At 46.6% G+C, this 26,280-nt stretch overlaps 1 protein-coding gene across 2 annotated transcripts; it reads right to left on the minus strand.

Annotated features, from left to right (window-relative positions):
* Window positions 1–825: 825 nt before the first annotated feature.
* On the minus strand, window positions 826–26,000 carry IFT52 (intraflagellar transport 52). Of its 2 annotated transcripts, XM_004585814.4 has the most exons (14): window positions 25,860–26,000; window positions 20,832–20,956; window positions 20,167–20,254; window positions 19,512–19,641; window positions 18,975–19,050; window positions 16,883–16,954; window positions 14,316–14,442; window positions 12,358–12,444; window positions 10,383–10,451; window positions 8,135–8,289; window positions 4,558–4,645; window positions 3,494–3,602; window positions 2,049–2,194; window positions 826–1,184 (listed from the first exon to the last, which is right to left on the minus strand). In XM_004585814.4, exons 1-14 carry the CDS (start codon window positions 25,875–25,877, stop codon window positions 1,137–1,139), a joined length of 1,338 nt encoding a protein of 445 aa, XP_004585871.2. In that variant the 5' UTR covers window positions 25,878–26,000; the 3' UTR covers window positions 826–1,136. The 2 variants fall into 2 exon arrangements, with proteins under 2 accessions (XP_004585871.2, XP_058535587.1); XM_058679604.1 differs by lacking the exons at window positions 20,832–20,956; window positions 25,860–26,000 and adding an exon at window positions 20,780–20,813.
* Window positions 26,001–26,280: the final 280 nt, after the last annotated feature.

A 26,280-nucleotide genomic window follows, 5' to 3' on the forward strand; every position in this document is an offset into this window, starting at 1 on the left:
AACCAGTGGACAGAAGATCTTTGTCTTGCCTTCTCTGTAAATCTGCCTTTCCAATACAAATAAATCTTTAAAAAAGAAAAAACTGCCATTTTATTGTCTTCATGGAGTTTTTGGGTCTGGAATTCAGAAGGGCACAAAGCAGCTTGTCCCCTTTCCATGACATCTGAGCTTCAGCTGAGATGGCTTACAGGCTGGATGACTTAATAGCTGGGGAGGAATCCTCTGGGGACTCCTTGTTGTCATCCTGGCCGGGTGATGCTGGATTGGCTGGGCTTGCTTTGTTGGTAGCCACAGCATCCAGGTGGGCTACCCACACGGCTTCACACCACCTGTACACATGGAGGCTTTGGGCTCCAGAGCTGAGGAGGCAGGCAAAAGCATTCAGAGGGCGGGTATGGAGACCCCACCTGTCAGTGCTATGGGATGCAACATGCTTTCAGCAGCTCTGCACTCTTCTAAACTGGCTTTTGGGAGTCCCCAAGGCTGGTTTCCAGTGTATTCCAACAAAGCTCTCTGTGTTTCCATACATAAACCTCCCCACACAGGAAGGTGCCGTCTCTTCTACTACCACAGGACAACATCAGACAGCCTCCTTGGGACATTAGAATTTAAACTGGTGATAGAACTGAGTGCTTCAAGAATTTCGATGAGGGAAGGAAGTAGTGTGTCCTGGGGCAGCCTGGAAATAAAGCAGAGTCATGTCTATAAGGAAGATCTCTAACTACTATCTTCTCTTTTTCCTCAGGTCCTGTGGTGTAAGCGGATTGTGGGTTAAGCTGGTTTTGTATCCTTTTGAACTAGTCCAGAAAACTGCCCCCGAAAACCTCAGAGTGAGGTGTGCCTTTAATAAGGGACTCAAAGTCAGACGTGAGAGTTAAAAAAAGACTTCAATGAAAAAAACTGTTTCATGAATTATAAAAGTAGAGTATTGCAGATAATTTTTTAAATGGAACATATCTTACAGAAAGACTTTGTAAATTAGAAAGCCCGTACCTCATTGGGTACCATGAAGGATGCAGACTTCCCAGCTCACAAAGCAGAGTGTAGAGTCAGTCCAGCTGAAGCACTGAGGAGCAACTGAAAAGCAGTTTACAAAGAGTATCAGGAGGCAGACAATGCTTCAAGAGGCACAATCCTCAGAAATTATTCTGGAATGCCATTTCACTTGTATCAACGTCATGTTCCTGTGTGAGAGAATAAAACAGAATTTTAGTGTTTCTATAAAAAAGAAAAAAACAAAACCTAAAAACAAGAGGTTATGAATCACGATTAAATGGGATACATACGTAGAACTCTGGTTTTAAGGCTGATTCCAGCTCATGCTATATAGAACTGAAGATGCTGAAACCCAGTGCTCAGCGCAAGGACCTTACCTTGCTTCTTACCACCTCATTCTGAGGCCCTTTACTGTTGTATCATGGCATAACAGGTGAGGCACTCAGCGCCTGCTTCCCCAACACCTCCCATGAAGACAGTAACGTCAAACACACGCCTCAGAGGCCTGCGACCCGGGTGTAGGCGGCCCTGCACACAGTTACCCTTTGCCTCAGTCCCACTCCACAACAGAGGGGTCACAAGGGCCCCCAACCCTCCACGGTCACTGACTACATCAGTGAGGTTACAGGCTGAGGAGCTGAGCTGCCTGGGGACCCAGGCCCCCTTCAGTTCAACAGGAACATCACATGGCGACACCCAAGCGCGCTGGCTGCCATCAGGGGAAGTGTTGTCAGGAAACCACCCAAGACCCCATATCACATTTCACTGCTGAGGAGCAGTGGATTTGTTAGGTTGTAACAAAGATTAGAATTGCTACACTACTTTATAGCATTTTTCTTTCTTCTGAATCATGAATGCATTTTATAAATTTTTCATGAATGTATTTTTAAGTCTAAACATTCTTTGAAAACACAGAAATCACTATTTTGGTCACCTAGCAGATACTGACAGCCACTGCAAAATGAATGTCTGTCACATATCACCAGCAGCACAGTCTAGGGAGGACACCAGCCCCTGGAGGGCTCTCACCGCAGGGGCTGTCAGCTGTGTACCTGGTTTAATTTCTTGAACTCCACCACTTGAAAGAAGATGTGCTCCAGGACATGTTTGGCATCTTGTTGGTCCTTTGGTAGTTTGCTGGTCACTCCAAGAATGTCACCACATTTCCTGACATAGAATTCCAGGTCTTCTTCAGTACCTAAACACAGTTGGGGTAGTTAGATAAAACTCCTAACTTCTGCTGTTCTTAAAGTCCAAATGTACTGTGTTTTAGGGGCAACTATTTCGTTCCACATCTCTCAAGATTGCTTGCTTCTCTAGGGCAGTAAGACTACAAGACTTAAACAATGACAAACAGATTGCAGATATACTGCTCTCATGAATTAGTACAAAAGTGTGACACTCTTAGTTAGAATAAAGCCAAACTAACATTTTTTTAAATTAAAAAAAAATTTTTAAATAAATCCAAATTAACATTCTCTTAATGCCCAGATCTATTCTTCCTCTGTTACAAAGAACAGAAATCACCACTAGGAAATCACACTGTCTGCAGGCAGAAAGGGCCAAATCAAAAAGGACTTATGGTTATTTTAAAATAACATTTATTATAATAGAAAGCAAAAAGAAACAACTATAATTCCAACAAAATATATCTCTGTGAATCCATCCTGAGCAGCCCCATGCTAGGATATTTTTTAAAGTTCATGGAAAACAGAAAAACACATCTATTTTGGTGAAAAGAATTGCCATGTTTTTTTTTTTCTTCAAAAAGTTCATGGAAAATGTATATTACCAACAAAATGATGCACACCTGGAGGATATGGCAGTCATCGGAACCTGCAGAGGACATCGGATACCACAACAGAGGACAGAACAAATTGATCAACTACCCTAGCCATGTGCAGGCAGTGAAAATCTGGGCAAACGGAGACTCTAAGGTGGACTATATCAGCCAGTGGATTCTGGAGCGATTTCATTGTGCTTGGAATGGTGAGACTGGCAGCAGTTCAGGACTTGAGCAGTGCCCTCGGAGCACGCCCCACACTGGGGACGCTAGGATCGGGGGAGGCTGATGGTGAGAATGTGGAAACAATGGTCTTACCCGCTTTCCTGTAGCCCTTGACCCTTTGTGCCCTGATCAACTATGTAAAGATTATCAAAATAAAATAATAGTTGAAAAGTGATACACAGATTTCAGAGTATTTTGCAAAAAACAAACTTCTATTAATTCTGTTTTCTAGGAATGTTCTGAAATTCTCTCATATCTAGGATGGTTAGCTACTGCTGCCCTTTTAGTAATGGCAGGATTCATCTGATGGCTAGGTCTAGGGGATCAATTCTGAGACTTCTGATTTTTTACTTGGCATCATGTTCAAACTTATGGGCTAATGAGCCTCAATAAGACAAACTCAAAGCTTTTACTCAGACCAAATCTCAGAAGCTCATGGTTAAATAAAACTCGCGAAAGAAAAGAAAACGTAAAAAATGGCCAACTTACACTTATTGGTAATCTGAGCAAGCCGTGCCTTCTCAGAGGAGAACGTCTCATCTAAGTCAAACAGCTCCAGAGGAGGAGGCGGTAATTCCCTGAAACTAGGAGGGAAAACCTGCAGGAGACAAAGTCTTTCATGAAAAAGCTCGTCCGCAGCATAGCCAGTCACATGAACGAGGGGCCAACTCAGCCCTGGCCCTGCCTGTGAGCCGGCTGCACGACCACCACCTCCTCCTGCTCTGCTCTCACCCGTTACATCCACTGGGAGCAACCAACCAGAGCCAGCTCAATTATGACCCTGAACTAACCAGCTCAGCAACCATTATCAAGTCACTCAACACAACACCACAAAGCTTCAGGCTAGGTCCATGCTAACAACTTTTTTCTTATTTAATTATGAGTTCTTCAGGGACAGAAATTAGTTGGGAAAACAGATGTACATTTGTATAACCAGTATAGAACTTGGAGACAAAATGTGTAGGTATGAACCAATGGGGTTCTGGTAGAAGTGTTAAAACCACTACTTTTCAAAACTGAAAGCCTGTTTGTAACATTTGCCATTTTCTGGGGGTATAAGCACTCCCACCACAGCCAAGTTCAAGCCACCAACTTGAAGTCCACTGGGTCACAACATTGCAGAATATAAGGCAAGTTGAACTAATGCTGGGCTGAAAAGCTGTGAGTACCTACACGCATGACATTCCTCTGGACTGTTAAGAGAATTGTGCTGTGGGGAGAACCCAAGTACCTATGTAACTGTGTCACATAATACAATGTAATTAATGAAGTAAAAATAATAAATAATTAAAAGGGAAAAAAAAAAAGAGAATTGTGCTACGAGTGCCTAATCTCTCCTCTTTTTCACCTAGGAGGCCTCATATAAGCTCCCCAACCCCATGAGATGGAAAAACGCTTAGCAGTCAGAAAAGCCATGCCCTTGATGTTGCCAGTGAACCACATGGAAGCCCCCATGGAATACTAACAGGTTTGGGGGCTGACAGAGCTTAGACACAGTCCTGCCAGGCTGGCAAGGTAAGGCCAACACCAGATCACCGAGCACACCTACTCACCGCAGGCTGCAGAGCCGGAAGTGGCGTCTCAAACTGAGGCTGGATGAGCTGAAGTGGTTCGTGTTTCACGTTCAGTTGCTCGTGAGCCCTGTGTTAACAAAATAAAATTTAAAAAGCAGGAACCACAATGAGACGCTGTCACAAAGCACCACTAACCACCACACTGTTTTCTGCATCAAATGTGGGGATTCAGCGATGGGCAGTTAGGACACCACGTGGACTGCCGACATCCCATATCTGAGTTTCTGGGTTCAGGTTCCAGCTCCACTGTGGTCTCCAGCTTCTTGCTAATGCACACCACGAGAGGTACCAAGTTATAGCTCAGGTACTTGAGTCCCTGGCACTCACAGAGACCCAGCTGAGTGCCTGGCTTACGGCTTCCACCTGGCCCAGTGCAGATGGTGCAGATTGGAGTTCTGCCTCTGTCTCTGTTCCCATTTGTCTGCCTGAATGTAAAAATTGAAAAAGGTGGCGGCTCAGCACTCTGACGTGTGTTGCTGTGTCTATTGTATGGGCCCTTTCAGCAATCCTCTCCATTGTAATAAATTATTATCTATGTAGGACTGAAAGCATGCTTCTTTTTTAAGATTTATTTTTTATTTTTATCGCAAAGTCAGACATACAGAGAGGAGGAGAGACAGAGAGGAAGATCTTCCGCCCAATGATTCACTCCCCAAGTGACCGCAATGGCCAGTGCTGCGCTGATCCGAAGCCAGGAGCCAGGAACCTCCCCCAGGTCTCCCACACAGCTGCAGCGTCCCAAGGCTTTGGGCCGTCCTCAACTGCTTCCCCAGGCCACAAGCAGGGAGCTGGATGGAAAGTGGAGTTGCTGGGATTAGAACCGGCGCCCATATGGGATCCCAGTGTGTTCAAGGTGAGGACTTTAGCTGCTAGGCCACCGTGCTGGGCCCGCTTTTTTTCTTTTTTTTTAAGAATTACAGAAAGAGGAAAGAATGGAGTAACGTGACACTTGCCTCAGGACAGGTCTCCATGAATGTTATTTATCACTGATATGGAACAGGAGGGAAGTGCAGCAGGAGGCTAAGAACAAGTGATGTCATCAGACGCTTGCGGAGCAGCTGCTTAACTCTGAGCAAGTTTCCTACCTTTCCCTGAGCTTCAACCTCCTGAAAAGTGAAACGTGAGAACTATGCTCCACTTTTTAGCACTGGTGCTAAATGCAACAGTCTTTGCAGGCTCCTGGCAGAAGCAGGTGCTTAACAGATGTTTGGGAAACTTAACTTGATAGCATATCCTTCAGTTATCACATATAAGGTTTTATAATACAAGCTAATCAAATACACAACAATAGTTATCAATTACTTCATAGACCAGCACATGCAATCACATGATTCTTGGGCATCAACGAAAGAACCTGTTGTTCTTTTTTTATCCCATCTGTTTGGCAAAACAAGAGTGGCTAAGCGGATATATCAGCCCACCTGGCTGCAGCCACATGGGGGAACAATGCTGGAAGAAAACACAAAACCAGGCTGGCTTGCGGAAGACACGAGCTTCAAGGAGGCCTGTAGCATTACATACACAAGACAGTATATGGGAGATCCACTCCTGTCCTCTCCCTCTCCCACTTCCCTAAATGAAGGATTTCAAAAAGTTCACAGAGGGGTGAGTACTTGGCACAGTGGTTGTGATGCTGCTTGGAATATAAACATCCCGTATCCCAGCGCCTTGGTTTCCGAGTGCAGAGTCCCGGCTCTGCTTGCAGTTCCACCTTCTGGCTAAGCACACCCTGGAGGGCAGCAGCTGACAGCTCAAGCACTTGGGTCCCGGGCGCCTGTGTGAGAGACCTGGTCTGAGTTTCAGGCTGCAGGCTGCTGTGGGCATCTGGTGAGTGAATCAGCAGAGAGAGATCTCGCTCTCTGTCTTGGCTCTATCTTTCTATTTCTCAGACTTTCAAATAAAAATTTTTCAGAAGCACAGGGAAAATGGAATTAAAATATATTAATTTTGGTAAACATTTTTGAAATCTCTGCATAGTTTTTACTGCCCCTCCCTCCCCCATATAACTTCTATCCAAAATCTCGGTAATTTTCACCTAATGTTTCACATTTCATCCAAAAACAACTCCCAAAGACATGATGAACTTTGAGTTTTCATGTCTTCTGCACTCACCTTCCCCATGTTTCCTCTGTATTACCAAACCACGATCCCGCTCATCTAAACACCTCCTATCCCAACTTCTCTTCCCCTTCTCTCTTCACGCCAACCTTTCTCCTCACTCTCGCTTATATGGTCCAAGTATCTCTCTACTGGAATATTACATCCAGTGACTTTGAGGGAGACCCAGACTGAGTTCCTGGCTCCTGGCTGTGGCCTGGCCCAGCCCTGGCTGCTATGAGCATCTGCGGAATAGACTGGTGAACAGGAATGCTCTCTGTTCTCTCTCATTGTCCCTCCAATAAATATTAACAAATAAAACACCTAAGGCAACAGCAGAGGTGAGATGCCTCATTATGATAAAGAAAAGTGCTGTCTCTACGGCACTGGCAGCTGAGAGCCAACCTGAACCCCACCAGCCCCAGCACTGGGCAGCCGGTCCCCAGCATCTCACAGCCTTCCTGACAGCTTGTAGACGGCACTATCTCTACCCGAGCCTGACTGGCTTGTGTTCATGGGGAACCTCTCAGCTGCACCACACACAGAGCACCTGGCATGACCCATTTTTTTCTTCCTGCCTTCTCAGGGCCACTCTAGGGCACTGTCAGTAGCCCAATCCACCAGGAAGAAAGGAGTCTCTTAGGCATGTCCATCTCAGCCTCTCATGGATGTGTGCCATGGATTCTTTTTCCCCGAAACATCTCTCAAGACCACAGCTACTGCTCTTACCAGTTCCCCTCTCTACCTTCCTGGTCTGCTGCTGCAGTCTGATGATTGTACCGACTGCTTCAAGACACTGCATTGTTTTGGAAATCAGATTCCAGCATGTCCCTCCCGGTTTTTAGCGAGGTCGTTCTTAGCACCCTGCTGACAACCCAGCCTGGACACGCGTGGCACATGTGAGTGGCTGGGCCTCTGCTCATAAAACAAGCTGGCTGCAGGATGCTCTCCTCTGACACCTCCACCTCTCCAGTCTTCTCACCAATACAAGGCACACAACACAGGGTCAAGCAGACACAATGTCTCCAAGAAACGTTTGAATGATTCAACATGCAGCTAAAAGAACAGCTCTTCCACAAAGGCCTTGTCATTCACCTCAATCACAATCAATTTCCCTTTCTTCATCATGCTCCTACTTCTAATTCATACTTTGCATTTAAGATCTGTACAATAGCTCCATATCAGAGCTTGTGTCTGCATCCTCCATAAACTAAGTTCTAGGCACAGCAGCTCAGATGAACTGCAAACAGTGGCTGGGACACACAGGGGCTAAGAACTGCCTGCCAATTCTGGGCACCAGCCCCGCATTCCTACTCCTCTCTCAGTTGGCCTCTTAAAGACCTAACACATCTGGTGTGCCGCTTTGGCCATGACCCTGACTCCCATCCCCAGGTTCATGTTTTCACTCTGCATGCTCAGTATGGACAGCAAGGCAGCTTAGAGGGCCCTGGGTACTGACTTGATGACCTTGGGGAGGGAGGCAGTATCCAGTTGGTAAATGGATAAGTCGAAGAGCGTGGTGAAGTCCCGCGGGTTCTCATCGCCCTCCTGGAGACACACCCGAAGCCGCTCAGACAGGGTGGCTGTGTCAGGCAACATCATGTAGTCAGAAATCTGAAAGACAGCGTTCCTTTCAGCAGGGCAGGAGCCAGAGGTTTAGTCTGCCAGGCCTCCAATAGCTCGGGTCTCGATCTGCAGAACTCCCTTGTTCAGAGTTCACCATGCAGGATCACTGTTAACTAGACTGAGAAAGGCCACTTTATGCGGAAGGCATAATAAAACCCATCAGGCTACCCAAATTTCCTGTTATTCATACTGGAGAAACACATACCCACACTGCTCAATTTCTTTTGAATTTCATCATCCTTGATACGAAATGCTCAGCAGTTAACCTTACCACCCTCATCAACTAATTTCCTACCCATATGGGATCCTGGTGTGCGCAAGGCAAGCACTTTAGCCACTAGGCTACTGTGCCGGGCCCAAGAGAGAAATAGTCTTAAAAGCAAAACAATATGGGCGCCAGATTGTGTCCCAGCAGCCCCGTTTTCCATCCAGCTCCCTGCTTGTGGCCTGGGAAAGCAGTGGAGGATGGCCCAAAGCCTTGGGACCCTGCACCCGTGTGGGAGACCTGGAACAGGATCCTGATTCCTAGCTTCAGTTCGGCTCAGCCACTGTGGCGACTGTGGCCATTTGGAGAGTGAACTGGCAGATGGAAGATCTTCCTTTTTGTGTCTCCTTCTCTCTGTAAATCTGACTTTCCAATAATAAACAAACCTTAAAAAAAAAAAAAAGACCAGCATTGTAGTGCAACAACTTAAACCTCCACCTATGATGCCAGACTCCCATATGGGTGCTGGTTCAAGTCCCGGATACTCCACTTCCAACCCAGCTCCCTGTGAATTTGTCTGGGAAAGCAGCAGATTTGACCCAAGTGCTTGGGTACCTGCCCCCATCGTGGAGGAGACCTGAATGGAGTCCCCAGTTCCTGGCTCTGGCCTGGCCCAGCACTGGCCACTGCAGTTATGTGGGAAGTAAACCAGCAAATTAAAGATAATTCACTACCCAAGTGACCGCAACAGCTGGAGTTGAGCCAGTCCGAAGCCAGGAGCCTCATCCGGGTCTCCAGCACAGGTGTAGGAACCCAAGTCCCTGGGCCATCCTCAACTGCCCTCCCAGGACGTAAGCAGCGAGCTGGACGGGAAGCCGGGCTGCTGGGCATGAACGGGTGCTCATATGGGATCCCAGTGTGTGCAAGGTGAGGATTCAACCACTAGGCTACTGTGCCAAGCCCATAAAATAAATCTTAAAAAAAAAAAAGTAATCCCCAGTTCTGAAAAAAGCATTTCTTCAACAGATACTCATTTTGGAAGTCTGGGCTAAAGAACATATTGAAATATCGGCATAATCCATATATACATACAGATGTATGGACTCCCACTCCAATTAATTTTATGGTTAAGTTATGGTTACTTTTTTTTAAAAGATTTATTTATTATGCCAACAGTGTCCTGACCCATGTAAAGAACAGATAGTTGGAGTTATAAACTGGTAGACTATTTTACTACAAAACACAGGGGACAATGCTGGGAACAGAGAAAGGGATAGGGTAGTGGGAGATGGAGGAAGCTCTACTCCTACAAAATTGTAAAACAGAAAAAAAGAATTAAAAAAAGGAAAAAAAAAAAGGATTTATTTATTTTCATTGGAAAGGCAGATTTACAGAGAGGAGGAGAGACAGAAACATCTTCCATCCACTGGTTTCACTCCCCAAGCAGCTGCAGTGGCTGGAGCTGTGCTGATCTGAAACCAAGAGCCAGGAGTCTGGAGCCAAAAGCCTCCTCCAGGTCTCCCACATGCGTGCAAGGTCCCAAGGCTTTGGGCCACCCTGCACTGCTTTCCTGGGCCACAAGCAGAGAGCTGGATCGGAGTGAAACAGCCAAGACATGGACTGACGCCTGTAGATGATCCTTGCGCTTGCTAGGCAAGGAAGATTTAGCTGCCGAGCCATTGTACCCTGATTTTTTTATTTTGTACACTATAGTTTTTCTCTCCCAAGAAGGCATCAAGCCTTTCTATCTTTCTTATAGACAAGGTAACAGACATATGCTGTCTGCCCTGGGAATCCCTGAAGTGGTGCTTAAAAATTTCAGCTGGGTCAGGTTCTCCTTCCCTAAGGACGGCCTCACTGATTTATCACCTCGTACCTCGGGGTCCTCGGCATCAATCTGGTTCAGGTGGATGTCGTCTGTGGTGAGCCACTGGAACACAACATCCTGCGTTTCACAAAATAAACACAGCGTGCGTCAGTTATCTGGACCACATGAGAGGCAGCAACAGAGAAAATGAAGTCACTCAAGAAAACTGATACAGAGAAAAAATGTAAACCATTGATTCAACAAGGAAAAGCAGCCTTCTATTGGTAAAATCACATGAAAATATAAAGGTCTTCAAGTGTAATACTTATTATCAAAAAATAGCCTCTCTTAGGGAACTCTGATACCTAATCACAGATTAGACTTTATCAAAACCTGGCCACAATCCCAAAGCAAACTCTGTTTAATGTGATTAGAGTAGGAAGTTAATTCATCTATTTATTCAAAGATTTTATCATTTATTTAAAAAGCCGAGTTAGAGAGAGGTCTTCTATCTACTACTGTTAATTCTTCAACTGGCAGCAATGGCCAGAGCTGGGCTTGGTCCAAAATCAGGAGCCAGGAGCTTCTTCTGGGTCTCCCACATGGGTGCAGGGGCCCAAGAACTTAGGCCACTTTCAAGTGCTTCCCAGGCACATCAGCAGGGAGCTGGATGAGAAGTGGGGCAGTAGGGACATGAACCGGCACCCATATGGGATGCTGGTGTTACAGGCAACTACAGCTTTATCCATCAGACCACAATGCTTGCCCCCCCACAAAACCTTATTTTTAAAGATTTACTCATTTATTATTTATTTAATTGAAAGGCAACGTGACAGGGAAAGGAGAGACAGCGAGACTGCCTATCCATTGGTTTACGCCCCAAATGCCTGCAACAGCTAGGGCTAGGCCAGACTGATGCCACAAGCCAGGAGCCTGGAACTCCATGTAGATGCCACCACCTGCTGCCTTCCAAGGCGACTACCAGAAAAAATAAGGAAATCTTAAAAAAAAAAAAAGAAAGAAAGAAAAAGAAAAATCCAGGGCTGAATTGAAAGTGAGACACCAGCATGTGTACCAGGTTCTCAATGTGGGATGTGGCAGCTGTCCTCCGCCTGAGCAACTGCAGTGCCTTCACTGCCTTCCCCACTCAGTGACTGGTCCTATATGTAATCCTGTGGACCAGCTCTCAGGCCACAGCCCCTCCTCTCCAGTCACACCTCCATCTGCCTGCCTGGCTGCCTGGTCTTGTCCACAGAGCTGGCTGTGCCCAAGGCTACTGAAAGCTTCACAAGCGATCCCCACGGCTTTGAGCATACAGTCCAGGGTCCCTAGTTAACACGGGAGGCCCACGCCGTCATGGTGCTTGCCTCTCACCCCTCCTGAGTCAGCTCCCATCATAATCTCGGCATGATTAGCAATGACCTCTGGATTCACTGATCCGTTCTCATGTACTTCAACTTCCTCAAAATAGGGGCTACATCTGATTCTGATCTATACTTTGCACTCTTTCTTTTTCTATTTTTTTAGATTTATTTTATTATTATTATTTATTTATTTTTTTTTTTGGAAAGGCAGATATACAGAGAGGAAGTTCTTTAGTCCATTGATTCACTCCCCAAGTGGCCGCAATGGCTGGAGCTGAACCAATCCGAAGCCAAGAGCCCAGAGCCTCTTCCAGGTCTCCCACACAGGAGTAGGGTCCCAAGACCCTGGGCATCCTCGACTGCTTTCCCAGGACACAAGCAGGGAGCTGTGGCCTGGGAGCTAGATGGGAAGCAGGGCACCTGGGATAAGAACCAGCACTCTTATGAGATCTTGGCATGCACAAGGCAAGGTCTTTAGCCACTAGGCTACCATGTCAGGCCCCTACTTTGCATTCTGACTGACACATGATGGGTATGAAAAGCTGGTTTGAAGTAAATAAATCTTAAAAAAAAAAAAAGCTGGTTTGAAATGAGTAAATTAATTGACCAATATTTCTCTAAGTGACAAGAATATCAAATTTACACGTTATATATAACTGTGATGAGACAGAAACACTTACCATGATTTTGCTGTTTTCTTCTTTATCCAAATATTGGTCACTGAACATGTGACAGGAGCCAAGCACTGCCAGCTTCCCCCCCTGGTTCTGTGGATGACAAAGCACTGTCAGGTACTGAGAGCCTGAAACACACTGCACGTATCCCGAACCCCAGTCATCATCAGCTTTACATTAGCAGCTATGGTAAAGACCAGCAGGTGTCAATTCATACCCGGATTTTAACAGTCTAGAAAAATCAATTCTTACAGCAACTACATGTTTGCCTGCCTCTCATTTTAAATCCTTCCATGTTTTTATCTGACTTCAAGACAAAGTAAGCTGATTCTACAGCATGTTCCCTTGTTAGGTCAGTCGACACAGTGTTAGAGACATCATTGAGTACCAACTAACAGTGTTCAAGATACAAACAACTGAGCCACAGTATGAATAATTCATGCAAGAAATAAAAGCCTATTATTACTTAAAATTTCTTTCAACATTAAGAGCTTTTCTCCAAGATTCATTTATGTTTTTATTTTTAAAGATGTATCTATTTTTATTGGAAAGTCAGATTAACAGAGAGAAAGAGAGATTTAGAAAGATCTTCCAGAGAAAAGTTTTCCCAGAAAACTCCAAAAGGAGTTCCAAACTTTGGCCTGGCCTAGCTCTGGCCATTGCAGCCAGAGAGAATCAAGGAACTGAAGATTTCTTTGTTGCTTTGCAACTCTGCCTTTCAAATGAAGTTTTTAAAAATAATGAGCCTTTTCAGCTGTTACATTATATACTAAAAAAGGCTTTTAGTAATGTGGGAAAAAGCAGCTATGATGACATTAGGTTTAACAGGTCTACCACACATTGCCTAGCTCAGTGTGCAGCCCCGAAGTAGGTGAGCAGGAAGGTAGGCTGGGAATGAGGCTGGGAGTCACATGAGAAGGACAAGGGGAGATCCTCTTTCTGTTCTCATCTCTGTTTTTCTGGTTTTCAACTGTAAACAAATACTGCTTTTGTTATGAGAGAAGAATATACTAAAAAAAAAAAAAAAAATCCAAAGTGAAATTCCTTTTTTTCTGGGTAAACCTATCATAATGAACAGGTACAATCATCAACATATCAGAAAGGAAACACACCTGGGGCTGGTGCAATAGTTCATAGCTAATCCTCCACAGTCAAGCATCAGCATCCCATTTGAGCACTGGATTGTGTCCCGGCTGCTCCACTTCCTATCCAGCTCCCTGTTTGTGACCTGGGAGGGCAGTGTAGGATGGCCCAGGGCCTTGGGACCCTGCACCTGTATGGGAGACCCACAAGAGCCTCCTGGCTTCAGATCAATCCAGCTCCGGCCATTGTGGACATTCAGGGAGCAAACCAGTGGATGGAAGATCTTTCTGTCTCTCCTTCTCTGTGTAATTCTGTCTTTCCAATAAATCTTTTAAAAGGTTTATTTATTGGAAAGGCAGTTACAGAGAAAGAGGGAGAGACAGACGGAGATCTCCCATCCTCTGGTTCAAACCCCAAACGACCACAGTGGCCACAGTTAGGCCAGGCCAAGGCAAGAGATAGGAGGTTCTTCCAGGTTTCCCATGTGCGTACAGGAGCCCAGGCCATCGTCCAGCACTTTCCCAGGCACATTTGCAGGGAGTTGGATCAGAACTGGAGTAGCCAGCACAAACAGGCACCTGCATGAGATGCCGGCATTGCAGGTAGCTTTAGCACCTACACCACAATGCTGGGCCCATACCTGCTCATTCTGTTCTTCCCTGAATGGCTTCTGCTTACACTGTTGGTGAGTGACCACACTCAGATCATCACTAGACAATGCACTGTTTCCCCATAAGAAGTGTGTAGACACCTGAAATACTATGTCACAGGACTGGCGCCAAGGCCACGAGGACATACAGAAAGCCTCTCTGGAAATGGCAAGGTAATTTTACTTTAAAGATAAGAACAACATTTATACACTTATCTGAGAAAGGCTGTACCTTCGCGTGATAGAAAGCCAGAATGGGTCTGTTGAGCGGGAAGCAGACAGAGCCTGTGGACAGAACAGCCACTGCTGGTTTCATGACACTCAATGTGGCACCGAAAGGATAAACAAAGGTGAGAGCCCTGTAAGAAATGAAGGAAACATATTGAGATTTTAAAATCAGGTGTTAAAAAAATTCTGAAAACAATTTCAGTGTTTCTCCAGCAATGCTGATTCTCCATCTTCTAGGTTCTGCTTTGATATTTCAAAAATGGAGACAGCTTGAACTACAAGCTTATGAAAGCATTTAGCAGACATGAATGTAAACTAATAGGAAAGAGTTGTACCTGGAAACTACAGCAGCCACTGTGGAGGGGAGGAAGAGGCCTCACCTAAGGACTGAACTACGCGCCCATGACCCTGGTGGATCTGGCCATGACCTCCTTGGATCTGGCCGGCAAGCTCTCTAGGAAGCCTTGTGGCCCGGAAGGGCATGTCACCAGATGAATCACAGATCTGTGTGCCCCACAGATCTGCCCTGGAGCCCCTCCTCCACTCTCCACTGTTGTCAAACAGATGGAACACTAGCAAGAGTCAGTGTGACCTGGGGCAGCCCACCCCTAAAGGAGTGTGGGAGGTGGGGCTGAGGGGCAGATACTGGGAAGAAGCACCCACAGAGCAGGTGCTGAGTTTCCCTGGAAGATGCACTGCCTCACAGCATGGAGAGAAAACAGTCTAAGCTACAAATGGGAAAGGGTATATGGGGAAGCACCTGTTTGGAATATATTAAAAAGGTTTTCATTTCCCTTAAGAACATCAAAAAAAATCTTTTCACTATTATTTTCTTCCAGTGGTAGTTCTCCCGATTCCCTCGGCAGAGCCTCATCTAGCCCTGTGGCTTCTGTGATCATAACACGACAGAGAAGAGCTATCTGCCCCCACATCTACCTTCCCCTCTTCTTCTCCCTCTCCCCTACCCGAGGTATTGCAGCAAAGGGAATGCAGCCCACGAGCTCCCAGCCAGGAGCTGCAGGAAGCGAGCAGTCAGCTCAGAAGGAAACAGGGCGAGTGGGAGAAGCAGCTGTACAGACGGCAACGTGTATCTCCATCTGCCTTTTCCCCAGGTGCACGCCAGGGAACAGAGCACGAACACGAGGCACGGGACAGCTATTATTTACACTCCTCTACTGCGCTAAAAATTAAGCTAGAATGACACTTCAATAGGATATTTGGGGGCCAGGGCAGTGCTCAAAAGGAACGAGCCTCAAGTTGTTCTCCACCAGCTGGCACCACCATCCCACATGGTTACTGGTTCATGCCCCAGATGTTCCATTACGTGATCCAGCTCCCTGCAAATACCCTGGGAAAGCAACAGAGAATGGTCCAAAACCTTGTGAAATTGCACCCTTATGGGAGACCTGGACGAAGCTCCTGACTCTCAGCTTCAGACTGAACCAGCTTTGTCCACTGTAGCCCTTGGGGAATGAATCAATGGATGGAAGATCTTTCCCTCTCTCTGTAACTCTGACTTTCCAAGTAAAATAAAATAAAAAGGGGGGGGGGAGGGGAGGACAATTGCTAAGTTTTAAGACTTAAACCTTTTTTTTTTTTTTTTTTTTTTTTTTTAAGATTTATTCATTTTATTACAGCCAGATATATACAGAGGAGAGACAAGAGGAAGATCTTCCGTCCGATGATTCACTCCCCAAGTGAGCCGCAACGGGCCGATGCGCGCCGATCCGAAGCCGGGAACCAGGAACCTCTTCCGGGTCTCCCACGCGGGTGCAGTGTCCCAATGCATTGGGCCGTCCTCAACTGCTTTCCCAGGCCACAAGCAGGGAGCTGGATGGGAAGTGGAGCTGCCGGGATTAGAACCGGCGCCCATATGGGATCCCGGGGCTTTCAAGGCGAGGACTTTAGCCGCTAGGCCACGCCGCCGGGCCCAAGACTTAAACCTTAAACAACCATTCCCCTGAGAAAGACTGGCAAAGTAGAAAGCTTGGGAAACAGGTTTCCAGAACAGTATGTCTTTAAGATGAAAACAAGATCAGTGAATACGAGCTAAGAATACTTAAGGAGCTGAAACAAAGCCAGGCGGCTACAACAAGGTGGGAGAAGGTATTGCACTAAGAAAGGTCCTCCCTCCTCCACAATTATAAAATACTTACCTATAATTATGAAATATTTACCTACACTTTCTTTTAGTAGTTTTATGGTTTCATTTAAAATCCACCCAGGATATAGTTTGGAGTATGGCAGAAAAATGACAATGTTATTCCAAATGATTAGCCAAAATTATGCCATCTATCCCCAATAATTTGAAACCTGACTGCTACTGCTCTCTAATAATTACTGTTTGGGTCTGATTCTAATCCATTTTCTATTATTTCTACATGTTGTTTAAATTACAAGAACTTTTTTTTTCCATTGTTCAAACAAACTGTTTTTTGGGGAGAGGGGTGTGGGGTGTTGAAAGGAGGAGAGGATTACTTTTGTAATCAGAAATGACAACTTTTTTTTTGAAATAATAAAGCCCTTGAGGTCGCTCAGTCCCCCTCACAGGTGGTCCCAGCAAACACTCACTGTGCATTGTTTCCACTGCTGTCCTCATCTATGATGCCAGGCACGGCCTTCCCAGCAGCTCGGCTAATTTCCCTTGAAGAAAAGAATTTAAATCTAGTCAACCAAAAAAAAAAAAAACCAAAAAAAACAAAACAAAACAGGGAATTCCATGCTGTATTCATTAATAGCAAGTATAAACTAGATGCAAGGATTTTACAGATTTTAAGATAGCTTTTTTTTTTGAGAGGCAAGTGAGACAGAGAGGCATACACAGAAAGCTCCCAGCCAATGGTTCACTCCCCCAGTGCCCACAACAGCCAGGACTGAGCCAGGTAGAAGGCAGGAGTCCAGAAATTCAGTCTGGTCTCCTTCAAATGGCAGGCACTCAGCTACTTGCGCCTTCATCTGCACTGCAGGGTGCGCATTAGTAGGAAACTGGAATCGCAACCCAGGCATGTGAACACGGGACAGGGTGTGGGTATCCTAACTGGCACCTTAACTCCTAAGCTAAATGTCCACTCCATGACAATAATGTTTAAAACTGAATGAAAGTGCATCACACACAAACATCTCTTTTGGGAAGCTTGTAAAAGCACCAAGATGGCAGAATCAGTTCCTCTTCCAAGAGTCCACAGTCTAGATCCTGGGCTATATCTCCAACATGCATGGCACAAATTCAAGCTTGGAGTGAAGAAGTCTGAATACCGTTATAAGTTCGCAGGGGACATCCGGTGCTGCTCCCTCAGGCTTTCGCCTCACGCTACCCCAAGGATCCCCCTGACTTAGGATTTAGGATTCAAATCAAAGGCTGCAGACTCCACTCCAGCCTCCCAAGGATGACTGGACACAGGCACTCAGCCAGTTCAGGATGGGTTAGGGCTAGGGTTGCCACCAAGGACAGCTTAAATGCAGCAAATCCCAGGGCGACCCTTGCAGGGCATGCTGGGACTGCAGCACAGTCCCTCATCCTGGACTTGACATGCAGACGTGGGAGCGGTGGAAACTACCCAGCCATGTGTAAGGACAGTAGAGTCACGAGCAATTAAAACTGGAGCCCTGGGCCCGGCGGCATGGCCTAGCGGCTAAAGTCCTCGCCTTGAAAGCCCCGGGATCCCATATGGGCGCCGGTTCTAATCCCAGCAGCTCCACTTCCCATCCAGCTCCCTGCTTGTGGCCTGGGAAAGCAGTAGAGGACGGCCCAATGCATTGGGACACTGCACCCGCGTGGGAGACCCGGAAGAGGTTCCAGGTTCCCGGCTTCGGATCGGCGCACATCAGCCCGTTGCGGCTCACTTGGGGAGTGAATCATCGGACAGAAGATCTTCCTCTCTGTCTCTCCTCCTCTGTGTATATCTGGCTGTAATAAAATGAATAAATCTTAAAAAAAAAAAAAAAAAAAACTGGAGCCCTGATGACATGAACTTTTCCATCAATTCATACGCAAAGCCTGCTCTGATTCTGGGATTTTTTAATTACATGAACCAACACAGCCTCTTTATTATTTAACTGACTTGTATAAGGTTTTCTTGTTACTTGCAACTACAAGCATCCTGACAAAAGATCAACACACAGTCAGATTTTAAAAGTTGGAGGAATATAATCTGACATGTAAGAAGCAGCAGTATGACGAAAAATAAGAATTAAAAAAAAAGCAGTAGTACTATAATAAAATAGTAAAATAAGGGTCAGTGCAGTGGCACAGGTGGTAAAACCTCTGCCTGCAATGCTGACATCCCATATGGGCAGCAGCTGAAGGTCCAGCTGTTCCACTTCTGACCCTGACCGGCTGCTCCCTGTTAATATGCACTGAAAAGCAAAAGTCGACCTGTATTCATGCGGGACATCTGGAAGAAGCTCCAGACTCCTGGCTTCAGCCTGAACTAGCCCCAGACACTGCAGCCATCTGGAAAGTGAACCAGCAGACAAAAGATCTCCCTCTCTCTGTCTCTTCCTCTCTCCATGTAACTCTTTAAGTAAGTGGACATTTTAAAAATAAATAAAACACTATTTGAAGATGGAAGGAGAAGTGGGAGGAACACGGGAGAAGGGGAAGACTCCCAGGGAAGAGATGGGTGCTGTTTATGAAGACTTCTCTGCCTTTCAACACGCTTACCTGTTCAAGACTCCATTGGAAACAAGAGCTTCTTTAGGGTGAAAATATTTGTAGTAGACATTTCTGACCACAGCATCTTCAAGTGAAGAGAAAGGAAGGCGCATTTTAAATTAGAAATAAATTCGGCATTACAGACATACACGAATTTAAACCTGAAAGGAACTCTACTGGAACACTCCTCCCTTTAGACTGGAAGTGGCCTAGGCTCGGAAGGCACAGGCTGCTGGTCAGATCAGAATGCTGGACCATATATACACACATCCGTGATAGCGGTGGGTCCAGGATGGCCAGAACAGAGCTAAGCCACAGCATCCGGGAAATCAACCCAGGTCTTTTCCCAAGTGGGTGGCAGGAACCCAACTAACATGAATCATCAACTGCCGCTTCCCAGAGCCGCCTTAGCAGGAAGCTGGAATTGGAAGCCAGAGGAACGTGAACCTAGGTACTATGAGATGGGATACGTACATCTTAACTGCATCTCAGCCGCTAAGCCAAATGCCTGTCCCTGCCTCTACTTAGAGGAAGGACAACAATTACCATTATTAACCATGATTCCGTACTCCTCTAGCAGAAAGTTAATATTGGTATCGAATCGGGATTCTCCACCTTCCCCTAGCATCACCAGGATATCTCCACCACTGTCGAGAAACTTCTTCAGGACTTCAAACTACAGAAAGGTGAAAAAAAAAAAAGGATCTGTGACTATATACTCAAAGGATTTCTGTCTATAATACTGTGAATAAGACCTTAACTAGTCAGAGAATGCACAGGAGATAACATGAAATTTATTCTGTTGGGAGCTGGGTCGAAGTGGAGCAGCCAGAACTCCAAGCAACACCCACACAGGCACTGCAGGCAGTGGCTTAAGCCATGATGCCACAACAGCAGCCCCACATTTATCATTCTTTATTCTATGAAACAGAATAAAAACCCAGCATAATTTCTAATGAATTTTTCTGATTTCCACAATATCAAAGGATCAGCCAAAAAGTAGATGGCTGATATATGACTAGCCACGCTAAGGCACCGTAAAGCAATCAGCTCAGCTAACCATGACGACATCCCCACAACAAGGACAGACGAAGTGACTGCCTAAAAGCAACACCACAGGTGGGGAAGACGACTCCGAGGCCCGGATGTCAGAGCCCACGCTGACTCACGCCCGCACCGCCTCTTCATGGACGTGCCTTACCTCAGCCGCAGTGAATTTTTCCCTTGGCCCCGCTGTAATCCACAGTTTCACCCCAATTAGCTTCTCGGATGTGATTTCATCTTTTAAGCTAGAAACGACATTTTTAAAACAAGTGTTAGCTCTATCATTTAAGCCAACTTTATGATGAAGTCTTTTAGCCTCTCAGCCGTACAGGTGGCCTCCTGAGGAAGGAACTCAGAGGCATCTGGTCTAGCCTGGCCCTCTGGGAGGGAGACTCTCCTGCAGAGGTGTTCCACGAGTCGCCGGGCCTCTACTCAAACACTTCCGAGGAGCTCCAAGGAGACCACGCCAAAGCACAAAGTCCGCCTACTGCTAATTCGACCACATCTACCACTCCTTGTGTGTGACTTACCAAGAACACCCATAAAGGCAGAAATAGTCCCATTCTCACTTGCCCTCTCTCTGAATTGAAGTTTTGACCCAAGTTAAAACAGGGATTTGGAGGACGACAAAATATTTTTCAATTGACAACAAATATTCTCAATATTTGAAAGAGATTTTAATAATTACTTCCAATCAATCTTTACATTGAATTCCTTCCACCTAAAAAAAATACATTTTACATAGAAAAATAAGGACTCTGTCATTTTACCACGCAGGCCACCTTCACTTAGAAGGGAAAATCACAGGCACAGACCGGTTACCTCTGAATTTTCCAATTACTCCGAAGTTTCTTCTGCATGGATTTGTAGCCATTGTTGGTGGTAAACACCTCCTTCTTGTATGCATTGAAAAGAATGGTGCTCCTCAGTTCTTTCTCCATGGTTGCCTTAGGAAAGAAAGACGGGATCAGAAATAAAGGAAAGTAGCAACGATATCCAAAACAAAAACATGGGGAAAAGCCTTCCACAGTTATTAGGAAAGGGCATGCAACTGCAACTTGCCTGGAACACTGCTACAGGTCCCAGTGCCCGACAGTGCCATGCAGACACTGCTACAGGTCCCAGTGCCCGACAGTGCCATGCAGACACTGCTGCAGGTCCCAGTGCCCGACAGTGCCATGCCTGGAACACTGCTGCAGGTCCCAGAGCCCGACAGTGCCATGCCTGGAACACTCCTGCTGCAGGTCCCAGAGCCCGACAGTGCCATGCCTGGAACACTCCTGCTGCAGGTCCCAGAGCCCGACAGTGCCATGCCTGGAACACTCCTGCTGCAGGTCCCAGAGCCCGACAGTGCCATGCAGACACTGCTGCAGGTCCCAGAGCCCGACAGTGCCATGCCTGGAACACTCCTGCTGCAGGTCCCAGCGCCCGACAGTGCCATGCCTGGAACACTGCTGCAGGTCCCAGCGCCCGACAGTGCCATGCAGAGTCACAGCTGCAGAAACCTGAGGCCAAACCAAACCCGGCCCACTCCTGCCCTGGCCTTGCTGCCTGCCTGTTGCCATGGCCTTGTCCAGTCTTCACCAGCTTTCACCTGAGACAATGCTTCCAATCTGATTGGACCTGATTACCCAAAGACTATTACTAGTAAATATGGGGTGTAATTTCCTAGACTCTTTTCACACATCTGCTAATATGCAATTTGAGGGCAGCTATGGTGGCACAGCAAGTTAAACTGCCACTTGGAATGCCCACACGCCACACTAGAGCATGGTTCAAGTACCAGCTATTCTGTTTCTGACCCAACTTCCTGCTAATGTGCCTGGAAAGGCAGCAGATGGTGCAAGTACTTGGGTTCCTACCCCCCGCAAGAGGAGATCCACTTGGAGTTAGGGACTCCTGGCTTCAGCACAGCCCAGCCCTGGCTGTTGTAGGCATTTGAGGGATTAGAGCAGCAAATGATGATTTCTGCCTTTCTCTGTCACTCTGTCTTTCAAACATTTAAGTACACGTCTTTTTCTCTTTTTTTGAATGGCTATGAACTTTCAGTTTACTGGAAGCTTAAAATTGGGCTAAGTGTGACACAGTTGCCTAAAATGTTTTTAAATTATTGAAAAAATGCAATGATCAGCATCATGCTGCAGGTTTTCAGTCCCAGCAGTTGTTCTGTGAGTTAGTTCCTCATTCATTCAACTGACATTAACGAACATCTGCTATACTCTAGGTGCTGTATTTAAGGGGACAACAAAATGAGGATAATGCTTTCCCTTCTGAAACCCACAGTCAAGGGAAGCCTTGAGATAAGTTACTCTCATTTTCCGATGAGGAAACGTTCCAGTGTATCTTCCACAGAGTTAGTAAGTGGTAGGCCTGGAGTATTAATCAGTCAGTTAGGCTCCAAGACCTAGAAATGTGAATCACATTTCATTACAGGCATGGCAAACACAGGAAGTGATAACTCCACTATAGCTTACAACAATATCACACCCAAAGACTGTTCAGATCCGTGTTATGCCTGTAAGAGGAACATTTGGTAAACACATGTTTTAAAAACAGAGTTTTATAAAGTAGGCCCTCATCACATGTTCTGCCTGTGGCATAGGTTCATCCAATCTGTAACTGACATCTTGCCGTGTCTGCATGTACAGATCCAGCGTTCTTTCAAATAGCCACACAATATTCTATTTGATGGCTGTACAATAATTGAACCAGCCATACACTGATCAACATATTTTTCAAATTTTTGCCAGCAAAATGGTAAAAATATCCTGGATTCAGTGTACTCATGTGGGCGACCCAGATGAAGCTCCTGGCTCCAGCCAGACTCATCCTTGGCCACTGCAGCCATTTGGAGAATGAACAAGTAGGTACAAGACTTCTCCTTCTCTCTGGCTCTGCTTCTCCCTTTCTGTAACCCCCTATTTTTCAAATCAATAAATAAATCTTAAAAACAACAACAATACACAGTGAGCCACTCCGAGCAATGTGGTGAAACTTTGCATCCCCTCTGCCCTCTCTGCTCTGTCCCGCCCTGGCTGTGCCCAGTGTACCCTCTCTGCTCTGTCCTATCCTGGCTGTGCCCAGTGTACCCTCTCTGCTCTGTCCCGTCCTGGATGTGCCCAGTGTACCCTCTCTGCTCTGTCCTGCCCTGGCTGTGCCCAGTGTACCCTCTCTGCTCTGTCCCGCCCTGGCTGTGTCCAGTGTACCCTCTCTGCTCTGTCCTGTCCTGGCTGTGCCCAGTGTACCCTCTCGGCTCTGTCCCGTCCTGGCTGTGTCCAGTGTATCCTCTGCTCTGTCCCGTCCTGGCTGTGTCCAGTGTATCCTCTCGGCTCTGTCCCGCCCTGGCTGTGTCCAGTGTACCCTCTCTGCTCTGTCCTGCCCTGGCTGTGCCCAGTGTATCTCCATTGTACATGCAGCCTACCCATGGCCCAGTTGTAACACAGAATCAAACGGCTTGCACTCCAGGAGCCCTGTGTCATCTAACTTCAACACAAGAAAGCTTAAGTGCAGTAAGACATTTTGACAGTGAGTTCCTGCAGCGTAATTGTTGGGTCTTCTTGCCACTCTCTCACTGCGTCTAATTTATCAATTAAACTCTATCTTAGCACACACACAGCATGCATGGGAGCAGGAGCGCCATGGTGTCAGGCTCCGTCGGCTCCTTGTGTTTCTTCTGATTCTGCCCATGTACTCCGGCAACATGTCTACTGGGTTCCACATTTCTCTACTCTATTATTAAATTATTATTTTCTCAAGTCTGTCTCTAGACTTCTCTCCTAGTAAGTGTTGCTTTTTTTTTACTTTGCTATAGTTTCATTTGCTGATCATATACATTTTAAATTTTACAGAGCCAAGAGTATTCATCTTTTTCTTTCTAGCTTCCAGATCGCATGACACATTGGGAAGAGTTTTTGTCATTTCAGGATTACAAACACACCCAAAAATGCTTTCTTCCAGTACTTTCCTAATGTCATTTTTTCACCATTAAATTTTGGTCCAACCCCCATAACTGGACTGCCAGACTCAGAACTACAATCACAGGGAATACTACAGGGTCTGTAGTCTGACAATGGAGTGCACGTGTCAGACCCGAGCCTTCTCGTGGCTAAGACGGAGCAGTGAACCGCATGCCTGGATGCACGTGGGGGATATGGCAGTCCACTGAGGCCTGCAGAAGATGTCCAGTACCATAGCAGAGGATGGAGGGCAGAACAAACTGGAAAGCTACCGCAGCCAAGTGTTGACAGCAAGTATCTTGTCGAATGGAGACTCTGAGGTGGACTACGTCAGTCAATAGACCTTGGAAGGAGTCCCTCAACCTTGGAGTGTTTCAGAACTATTGAAACCACTTGCGTAGTGCCCTCAAAGCAGCTCCACATCGTGGACCCTGGGATGACATTGGGTGGCCATTCCCCATCCCCTGGTACTGAGGCGGTTGGGAGGCGACTGTGGCTTCTCGCCTTGTCCCCCCCAAACCCTTCTTCCAGAAACAGGCAGAAGAAAGGAAGTTTGGAACCAATGCTCTCCTCTACTTTCCCCTAATCCTTGACTATTCCCACCCTAGTCAGTTATGTAAACATCATCAAAAATAAAATAATAATAATTTAAAACATAAATTTGGTCCATGTGCAACTTACGTTGGTACTCAAAATGAGCCTCATTACTGTCCATTTTTTCAGTTCTATTTTGTAATATCCTCTGGATTACATAATAAAACACTATATGGAACTGGGTCTTATTCTGATTTTATTCTATCCTGCCAGCTTGTAAGCCTCTGCCCCAGTCCATGCTAATTTAGTGTCTGTGACTTTGCTACATACTTTGTTCTGCTGGATAGCTAATCTTTCCCCCACGCCCCTTATCTTTACTCTTCAGAATATTCCTGGCTAGTCTCACATTTATTCTTCCAGTGCATTTTTTAAAAAATTTTTATTGGAAATTCGGATATACAGAGAGAAAGATCTTCTGTCTGCTGGTTTACTCTCCAAGTGGATGCCATGGCCAGAGCTAAGCCAATCCAAATCAGGAGCCAGGAGCTCCTTACGGGCCTCCCACATGGGTGCAGCATCCCAAGGCCTTGGGCCATCTTCACCTGCTTTCCAAGGCCACAAGCAGGGAGCTGGATGGGAAGCAGAGCAGCTGAGACTAGAACCGGCACCCATATGGGATCCCAGTGCGTGCAAGGCAAGGACTACAGCTGCTAGGCTATCGCACCGGGCTCTCAGTGCAATTTTAAAACCATTGTTTTCCAGATGAAAACCAATCCCCCCGAGATGCCACTACTGTGACACAGTCATCTTTACATGTCCCATTTCATCCGGAAACACCTACTTCCCACCGTCTGTGTGTGGGACAGCATCCTGCTATGTTTGCGGCTGCACAAACTACACCACAGTGAACTTGGCCACTGCCTTCTTGGACATCACGTCGGCATCCACAGCCCTGGCATTGACACACATCTGCCTCCTACAAACAGAATGTGGCGTTCTGCAGCGAACACCAACACCTCTGCCAGTCAACAGTTGATCCTGTCGGGACTACCCTCAGCTACGTTTCCTTAATTCGGGGCAGGACTTTAAAAATATCTTTCCCAAGAATCAGCACGGTCCAACCGCCTTTGTTTTCTCATTAAAAAATCTCACTCGTCAAACCCACATGTCTGCAACCGAGTGAAAGACCACAGTGGCTTCCACAACAGTGTCTGTCCAACGCTCTATTGCACCCAGCAGAGGTGAGGGAGACTCGGTCCCGGACGATACCTGCGCTGTCCGGGGCTGGCCCGGAGACCCTCGCCAGCCTCCAGGACGCCCCGCGCCCCGGCCAGCCCGCCGGGATCGGAATCCTGCTCACCTGCGGCCCGCTCACCATCTTCACCTCACGCCGCCCAGCATCCCGAGCTCGGGTCTCCTAGGCCGCTTAGCAACAGTCCAGACGCGGCCGTGCGCCCAACGCGGCACCACCTCCGACGCACGTGATGACGACAGAGCGGAAGGCGCCCGTACGTCGCACGTGCTCGGGGGTGGAAGCAGGTGGGCGGACGGGGCTGTACCATTATTTTCGGCAAGGGGGTGAATCTAAACACGATGGGAATTAACGTTCTACTCAAAGAAACCAGATTTATTTTTTTCTTAATAGCTGTTGTTATTAGAAGCTTGGGGGGGGTGTCAGGACTCTAAGAGCACAAGCTAACGACTACTTTGAGGGAAGAGAGGACTGAAGGCTTCCGGCGGGGACTAGTGAACCCCTCAATGGCCATCCCCAGGGCGCAGGC

The sequence above is a fragment of the Ochotona princeps genome, chromosome 22 (genome assembly GCF_030435755.1).
Source record: "Ochotona princeps isolate mOchPri1 chromosome 22, mOchPri1.hap1, whole genome shotgun sequence".
Lineage (NCBI taxonomy): Eukaryota > Metazoa > Chordata > Mammalia > Lagomorpha > Ochotonidae > Ochotona > Ochotona princeps.

What these genes read in the sequence shown, in the direction of transcription:
- IFT52 (XM_004585814.4), bottom strand. An exon ending in CGGAATCATGGTTAATAATG is followed by an intron (nt 19,051 to 19,511) that starts GTAATTGTTGTC and finishes CTTCACTTGAAG; the next exon opens with ATGCTGTGGTCAGAAATGTC. An exon ending in TCCCTCCCCAAGGTCATCAA is followed by an intron (nt 4,646 to 8,134) that starts GTCAGTACCCAG and finishes TTGTTAACACAG; the next exon opens with GGCTCACGAGCAACTGAACG.